The 9,088-nt window shown below is 35.1% G+C and overlaps 1 protein-coding gene across 2 annotated transcripts; it reads left to right on the top strand.

Moving 5' to 3' along the window:
* Positions 1-2,687: 2,687 nt before the first annotated feature.
* On the top strand, positions 2,688-8,538 carry skp2 (S-phase kinase-associated protein 2, E3 ubiquitin protein ligase). 2 transcript variants are annotated; one of them, XM_056262985.1, is made up of 10 exons: positions 2,688-2,827; positions 3,593-3,828; positions 4,905-5,016; positions 5,097-5,240; positions 5,344-5,478; positions 6,044-6,142; positions 7,487-7,614; positions 7,688-7,739; positions 7,834-7,941; positions 8,065-8,538. In XM_056262985.1, the coding sequence occupies exons 1-10, from the start codon at positions 2,814-2,816 to the stop codon at positions 8,264-8,266; spliced, it is 1,230 nt and encodes a 409-aa protein (XP_056118960.1). In that variant the 5' UTR covers positions 2,688-2,813; the 3' UTR covers positions 8,267-8,538. The 2 variants fall into 2 exon arrangements, with proteins under 2 accessions (XP_056118960.1, XP_056118959.1); XM_056262984.1 differs by having other exon boundaries at positions 4,902-5,016.
* Positions 8,539-9,088: the final 550 nt, after the last annotated feature.

Raw genomic sequence — 9,088 nt, 5'->3', positions numbered from 1 at the left:
TTATATGTCATGTCACAGGCTTTTTCCTTAAAGACAAAAAGAAACCCCATAAAGGCATAATGCTATACATTTACAGTAAATTAAATATTCACTAAATTGTGTAGTGTTATGAAGTGGCTTCAATTTGGCCATTTTCTTTATAGTGTATTGGTTATTATTATTAATTATCAATGAGGTTATTATTAATAACTATTATTATTATAGTTATTATTATCTGAATTATACAAATATGCAGTGGGTAAATTGAATATTTAAAAAAAACATTTAACATGCAAGTGTGTGTGCGCGAGTGTGTGAAAATGTGTGTGTGTGCGCGAGTGTGTGAAAGTGTGTGTGTGACTGTGTGTGCGAGTGTGTGAAAGTGTGTGTGTGAAAGTGTGTTGGTGTGTGTGTGTGTGTGTGTGTGTGTGTGTGTGTGTGTGTGTGTGTGTGTGTGTGTGTGTGTGTGTGTGTGTGTGTGTGTGTGTGTGTGTGTGTGTGTGTGTGTGTGTGTGTGTGTGTGTGTGTGTGAAAGTGTGTGAAAGTGTGTGAAAGTGTGTGACTGTGTGTGACTGTGTGTGTGTGAGTGAGAGAGAGTGTGTGTGTGTGTGTGATTAAAAAATTAGTCTGACATTTTTTGTGATCATAATAGTCAGTGAATAATTTTTCAATGATTTTTAAACTTTATGAATTAATTTGCTGAAGCATGTCGATTTTCTTGTAGTTTTTAAAGTCTTGAAATGTCTTAATTTTTACAATTTTAAGCCTTAAAGGTCAAATAGTTAACAATTTCATTGATGGGGTCTTAATTACAACAATAAACGTTAGCATGTTATTTCAGCCATACTGATGTCTAGAGAGAAAGCCATTTCACCTGGCCCACTTTAGCTGGAATAAAGTCCTGCTCAGATGTATTACAGTAGCTGCTTTCTGTCTAAACAAAAGAAAGATTAAAGTAACAATTTCTGCAATAATGTGTTTAATTACCCACCAAATTGGTAACGAAAATTAAGATTCTGCACTGGACAAAATATTTAGACCTACCTTGCTTAATTTGAAATGTCCTAAATACATGGAAGTGCTAAAAAATATGAAATAAATGTCATAGAAAGGATAAAATTTTACTTTCTAACACATGTTGAGACATTGTTACAACATTAATTTTATATTTAATGTTCAAATAATGTTTTGGCAGATAGAACCTTATAATTCTAAGCGAAAAGTGTTTTTTTAGAATTAGAAGGTTCTATCTGCGTTTGACCCATTCCAAAAAAAACCATTTACAAATTTGAGAGGATTTTGATATTGTATATTTAGAATACATTTAGGGTCCCTGTTATTTTCATGTTTGAAAGAAACTTGTTCCCCATATAAATTTTCCTATATGTAATGCAAAAACTTTGAAGCTCAATATCTCAAAACTGCTCAGAACGCAGATAGAACCTTATAATTCCAAGGGGACGATATGTGACAAATTCAGGGGAATCAAAGGTTTGTTTGGGGACCAAATATTTACACCATGCAGCTGAAATTCTCATTTGTACAGCCACTATATGATAAGGGCAATAAGAAAGGCAACTGGAAAGGATTGGGGTAATTGGTCTTGTTATTTAAACTACTTTAATAAAGGATTAAATGGGATTTAAATAAATAAATAAATAAAGAGAAATAAATAAACGGTCAAATAAGTTCTAGGTCTAATTGTAATTGTGTAGGCTAGTAATTACTTTAAACTATTTTTGTAAATAATTATATCATTCATCTTTATTTGTATGTAAGTCGAAACAGAAAACCTGTATTGTCACGTCACATTCAGACTTATTAACGTTAATTACATTATGTGATAGCAAATTTTCGATTCAAAATGGCGAAATTAACGTATGATCTATTTGTATTTTTTGTGGTTGTAAATGATTTTTTAAAAGAATTGTATGCTGTTTTAATGAACAGTATTTTACCTATTCGTTCGCACTAGTCGTAAAGTGACCTCAAGTCAAGAGGTAAACATTATAACCATTTCACATTCATTTTAATTTATAGGAACTGTGCGGGAAATATATGCATGGGATATATAATTATATTTAGATTCAAACGCTTATTTTTCAAGAAAATGTCTCTTTTGAACACTTATGGTATCTCCTGTTAGTTGAATGCGCTGTATTTTCCCGCGATCATGCACTAATAATGGTATGACCCATTTTGGATGGGTCAAATTTATTTTCTTTTTTGCGAAAACATGAGTGTTATGAAAATACTTTCAAGAAAATTCAGTGGAATTTTATTATTAAATAGCTTTAATCGTAACTACTGCTCATACAGTCCATGTTACATCTTATAATAAGTAGAGATCATAATTTGTTTACTTGATTCTCCCTTTGCAGGCTTGTGTTGGTTGGTTGAGACCACTATCACTGTAAAAAAAGATTGGGAGTCTACCACCTGATGATGATCTGTTGCTGAGAATCCACAGAGCCACAGGTTTCTAGTGCCTGTATGTGTGATTTTGTGCATCAGTTTCATTTTATTCTAATCTGTTTTAAATTGTACTTTGGGATAAAAGTAACTTAAGTTCATTGACACGATGTTTTTGACATGGGACAAACCGTGGTCTTGTTTAGTCCTCCACAGTAGAGGGCGGCAAGCAAGTCAATATCCATCCGCTGTCAGAGATGCATCACTTCCGGCCACCCACATTGCAGCCAATGGCATCGCAGCAGGACAGGCGGTCTACAGGCAGGTTTAAATAAAATGCGCCGCCAGCTAGTGGGGAAGGAAGCCTGGCTTCTTCTAAAAGTTGGCAGAAGTTAATACTTTAGGTACATTACGAAGTCAATATGTCAAACGAAAGGTAATAATATTTATTTTCATGTAGCAAACCTGAATCCTGATTTGTATTTTAAATAGCGCGTATTTTCCTGAAAATAGAAACTTGTGTGTTTCTGTATAACTTACTACTACTTTGGATTCTCCCTCCACTTTGGTGTATTTTATAACTTGTATAACCTTTTTGGTGCATTATAAGAAGCACTTAACACAGTGATAAACTTACTTGTTAAAACATGACTTTAGATCACTAGTGCATAGTTCTACGGGACGCTTTTTAAAAATACATTTTAGTCGAATGTGCTGTCGGCGCGCGCCACCAGTTGTGTTGTGACGCGCGAGGATGATTTTTTCACCAATCGTGAGTTTATATTAGCCAATATAAATCATGAATTTTCTTTGTATCTATTTAACGGTTTCATTGGTTGATATTTAGTTTTGTTTTTCCAAAACGCACGTTAGTATGGGGGCTATTCTTGGTATAGAGGCGATCGCGACAAATGGCGGGCATCACAGAACTTGCAAAGTGAGCGTGGAATTTACAGTATAAAAATAATCAAAAAAGTTGTAATAACTCAAATATTACATATTGTGTAGTGAGATATTATGCATACTCATTTTATATATTGTACAGAATCAGATTACATAGATTCAGTTTACAACAATCTTAACGTTATGTGTGGGAGCTCGAGGGAATGGTTTCATGTTGCTTTCTGCTGCTACCTCTATGAATATCATTTAAACAACAAGAAATGGTGGTGTTGCTTAATGTTTCCTTGATTTGATGTAGGCCGTTTCAAGAACTGAGTGAGAATTTGGAGGGATCCTTGTGCAGGCCTCTGAGGACTAAATGGAAAAGGCGGCCCGCCTGCAGCGGGGGTCTAGACACAGAAAACACTCCAAACGAGCTCATCCAGCAGTGGTCACCTCCGCACAAAAAGCCCCTGACTTCTGCAAAAGGGAAAGAAAATGAGGAAAACGTGTTTTTTCTTGCCAGACGCCCCAGAAAAAGAAGAGAATCATCAGGTTTGTGTGCAATTTTAACCCTAGTATAAAGCCTACTGTATCGTATTTGATAAATGAATTTCTAAAGCCTCTAAATGATCAACGTGATCAAAACTGCTGAAGAACCCGTTATAAACAATCTATGTCATGCATTTTGCCCTCTGATTGATAGCTCATATTTCTAGATGAACATTTAATAAACTGATGCAACTTGGGTTTACTTGATTATCCATACTTGGTTTTTTTTTTTTAAAGAAAAAAGGGTGACACTTTATTTGTTATTTTATGTTACATGTACTTCATAATAACATTACTTGCAACTAACCTTCAACCTAACCCCATAGTAAGTATATGTTTTTGTTATTACTCAGTACTTAAGTATATAATTACATTGTAACAATGACACCTTAAAATAAAGTGTTACTAGGGAAAAAAGCATGTTAAATTGAAAGTATCAAGTATAATAAACCAGGCTTTTAAGGAATGTTTATTTCTCAATCATCATTGTAATGCATCACATCATATTTTGACATCACAATTAAAAAGCAACAGAGCTTTGATCATAAAACTAAGCTTTTAAATATTTGACATTTTTAGGAGATACTGACACCTAATTCTTATATGCATTTTATGCAAGTAGTCTGAACATCTCATTGTTGTACATTACAAGCTTTTAGAATTTCATTTTACTTTTTTATAGTTTGATACTGTGCCAAATTGCATATTTCTGTTCAGTTTGGGCCTCTGAATAATTTTTCACTCGTGCGTGAGCTCTATATTCTCACAGTATCAAACTATATGGTCCATAAAAGCCTGATGTATCAAATATGAAATGAAACATCTAAGATGCACACATGTGCAAACCTTTTAAATTTGATTTTTATATACAAAACAAAATCCTGGCTATTCATGCATTAGACTTTACAGGTTTATCTGAATGGAAAAATTAGAAAGTTGCATGAGAGAACTTTTTATTAATACCTTGGAAACTACAGACAAAACCTTATTACTTTAATGGCCACTTACTGAATTGTAATTGCTCATAAGATGAACTGTGTGAGCAGGCCTAATTTGTTTTCTTGCTCCTCCCTCAGCAGGCTGGTGTTGGGACAGTCTACCTGATGAGCTGTTGCTGGGAATCCTGTCTCGTCTCTCACTGCAAGATCTCCTCAGGACGTCACGGGTCTGCAAGCGCTGGCATCGTTTAGCGTAAGTCCAGTGTTGGAAGTTTCGGAGACCACGGATCACCTGTGATATAATTACTAATAGTCGGAATTCTGCATTTGCAGGTTTGATGAGTCTCTGTGGCACGGTGTGGACCTGGTGGGAAAAGCTCAGTTAGATGCGGAGCTTGGGCAGGTGCTCTCAGCTGGGGCATTGAGGCTGCGCTGTCCACACACCTGCATCGGTCAACCCACTTTTAAAAGTACAGAGTGAGTAATGTGTTTTCATAGTACCACAGTTAAGATATGTTGTGTAATTCCTGCTGTTATTGCTGTCTTGCATTGGTAATTTTCAGTACTGTTTGAATTACAGGAAGCTTCGCATCCAACATTTGGATTTATCAAACTGCACAGTGGAGACGTCTGTTCTAGAAGACATCCTGTTTCGCTGCAGACATCTACAGAATCTCAGTCTCGAAGGATTGGTGCTCTCCGATAGTATTATTCAGTAAGTGATAGTCTAAAAGCCATTTTGCACACTACACCTTATCCGTAGATTTTTGGTGCGTTCAAGTTGTGTCGGAAAGATCGTATTTACGAGTTGAACGAAAATAAACCCAGCACAAAGTTCTAAATACCAGTGGGGAAACTACGGATGTCTGCCAAGCGACCATATTTATTTATCTTTGTAGTATTTTATGTAGAAATGACATATTTAAAGGACAAGTTCGGTATTTTACACTTAAAGCCCTGTTTCAAGATCGTTTCTGATGAAATAGAATGGTTAAGATCAAAATTTGGACACATGCTGCCGTCCCGAGAAATTTCGGTTTATGTGGTTGCAACTATGATAAAACCTGTTGGAAAGCATCTTTTTCAGCGATTTTTGTGAAACCACAGAAACCGAAATTTCTCGGGACAGCAGCATGTGTCCAAATTTTAATCTTAACCGTTCTATTTCATCAGAAACGATCTTGAAACAGGGCTTCAAGTGTAAAATACCGAACTTGTCCTTAAATGGAGTTTTGTTGCATTTAGATTCCCTAAACCTTTTTTAATTTGCTTTTTTGCAGTTCTCTTGCTCAAAATACTGAGTTTGTCCGGCTGAATTTGTGTGGCTGTTCTGGCTTCTCTCCTGAATCTCTGGCTGAGATGCTGAAATCTTGCTCTCGGTAAGATTAACTGATCTACAGCTTTGTTTGGGGGTTGGTCAGATTTTCCAATTGTTTTTGAAAGAAATCTCTTGTTCTCAGCAAAGCTTATTTAATCAAAAGCACAGTTAAAATATTATTACAATTTAAAATGTATATTTTCTTTTTTTTTGTATTTTAAAATGTACTTTGTTTTTGTAATGAAAAAGCTGAATTTTCAGCATCATTACTCCAGTCTTCAGTGTCACATGATCCTTCAGAAATCATTCTAATATGATGATTTGCTGCTCAAGCATTTCTTTATCAATGTTAAAAACGGTTGTGCTGCTTAATATTTTGAGGTAACCATTATACATAATTTTATTTCAGGAATTTTTGTTGAATAAAGGTCAAAAGAGCAGCATTTATTTGAAGTCTTATAATTCATTGAATAAATGACAGTGTTTCCCCTACAATGTATTTTCAGTGCCACTGCAAAATCTTCACATGATCAGTAATATCACAACATTCACTTCATTCAGTTCGGCCGAGCTATCGATGTTACGGAAAGGTCGTAGCTGATTGGTTGTTTTTTGTCACATGACCTGTTGAGATGTTGAAATTACAAATTTGCGTACAAAAAATGCTATGTGGACGGCCCCTAAAGTGGACTCGGGTGCGGTTGTATCGGTGTAGTTTTACGAGTCGCCTACATGAGCACAGTATCGGTCCGACACCCGAGTACTGGTATCAGTATCGGTGCATCCTTATGTCATTAATATTAGTCCATCAGAAAAGTAGTTCTAGGCTTAATCTTGGCTGGATAACTCTTAGCAGTTTTATCTTCTGTATAGTTTGGTAACACTACAATAAGATACCATTCATTAACATTACTTAATGCGTTATCTAACATCAACACATTGAGTGAACAATAAATTAACACAAAAGAAAAACGTGAATAATCCTGTCTAAAATTATAAAATGATGGTTTCTGTTTGTGACCAGTTCAAAGTGCTGCAATAATCATGCCTTGAATCTGTTGATATGTCATATTTGTATGTCTGAAAATGTCCATTTCTATCCACAAAACTTGCCAGAAGTCATGGTTAAGTAAATTTTTTGAAATGGCACCGCTGCTGGAAAAATTTCTAGGGGAAACACTGAATTATAAAACGCCTTTACTTTCACTTTTGATCATAGTAAATTCAAGGACAAAGTATTTTATTATTATTATTATTATTATTATTAGTAGTAGTAGTAGTAGTAGTATTAAGCTTGAGGAGGAGATTTTTCTGTTTTATGGTGACTTTTTTTTATTATTTATTTAATTTTATATGTTGATGTATTCATTATTGTAAAGCCCACAACATCTTTTTCTCAATCCAGAATTGAAGAAATGAACGTGTCGTGGTGTGACTTCAACAATCTTCATGTTCAAGCCATTGCTAACAACATTCCCTCCAGCGTCACTCAACTGAACATCAGTGGTTACAGACAAAACCTCATCATGGAAGGTGAGGAAAGCATGGAGTTCGGCTTTTTGTGTGACATTTTTTCAAAGATAATTTATACATTTTTGTGTTTCAGATGTCAAAGCTATAGTAAAAAGATGTCCGAACCTCACAAACCTAGATTTGAGGTGAGTTTGTGATTTGGGAAGATGATTGTGGATCAGATGCATAATTAATAGCACACAGCAGAAGGTTAACATTCGGTTATATGTTTTATTACAGTGATAGTGTGCTTGTGACGACAGACAGTTTCCTAGTCCTGCAGCAACTTTCCTCCCTGAAACATCTGGGACTGAGCCGTTGTTATCAGATCCACCCAGCTTCTCTCATGTAAGAGATTTGAGAGATTGGAGTTCAGAAAGAAAAGACAACATGGTCTCTCTTCGAGTGCTTTTATATATAGTCTACATACAAGCAATAAATATTCTTTCTCTTTTTTGTTCCCCTCTACAGTGACTTTGAAAAGTTTCTAAATTTGCAGACCCTGGAGGTCTTCGGGCTCATACAGGACAGCTACCTGCCCATTCTTTGTAAAGGTCTACCGCACATACAGATCAACACACAGCCTTTCTCCACTGTGGCACGTCCCACCTCGTCATCAAGAAAAGATCGCACACTTTGGGGAATGCACTGCCGACTCGTCTACAAACATTAATGTTTTTAATCCAGGATGATTACAGGGTAAACCAAATAGATCAATATTTCTCTTACTGTGACCTATTAATTGTGGTTTTAAAAATGTCTTAAACATCACTAGTAAGTCAGTTTCAATTTTGTGAAGGTGATAATTGTGTTAGAGGTCCTGACAATCTTGAATTGAGTGGTGTTCTTGTTATGTTGCAGCAAAGATCATATTTTATACCACAACCACTCTTATTTTGTGGTAAAAGATTGTTAGTGGTATATTTTAACTGTTTGTTACCAATAGCCGTTTTACTAGATTGGTTGTTTCAGGTGAAATCTAGAATATAGAAGGTTCTGTTTGTCAGATGCAAGATCTGTTTTCCTGCCCAGATCAAGTACATTTCCAGTTTTACTTTAGGATTATCAAAGGTCTAGTTTAGTAATAATAAGATAATGATTTTATGGTTGTTTTATACTGTTTCTGAATTATTTTACCATACAAAAGCCTTGCACCACAGGTGCTTTAGCAGCAGAGAAAATATTGTGAATCTTCCATTTTTCTGACCAGTTTTAATATGGGAAAACTTGAATTTTGTACAACTTTGACATGTAAATGTAATTTTATGAATTGTTTACATAATCTGAATTGTTAATAAATGTATTGCTTTTTATTTAAAGTCATCCTCATGTGAGTTGTTTCATAAGTCACACAAAATGATACTTTCCAAGTGTAAATGATGCATTAAAACACAAATGCAGACATTTTTAAAAACTGAAAATGTGGTTTTACAAAATACTTCTGACACGTTTTCAACAAGCTTTTGCATAATGGTTTGACCTGATGGGGTAGAGT

Source organism: Rhinichthys klamathensis, unplaced genomic scaffold (assembly GCF_029890125.1).
Source record: "Rhinichthys klamathensis goyatoka isolate OS25496 unplaced genomic scaffold, OSU_Roscu_1.1 h1tg000197l_1, whole genome shotgun sequence".
NCBI lineage: Eukaryota > Metazoa > Chordata > Actinopteri > Cypriniformes > Leuciscidae > Rhinichthys > Rhinichthys klamathensis.
Note: the sequence above shows the minus strand (reverse complement) of the source record. Positions and strands in the feature narration are given on the sequence as shown.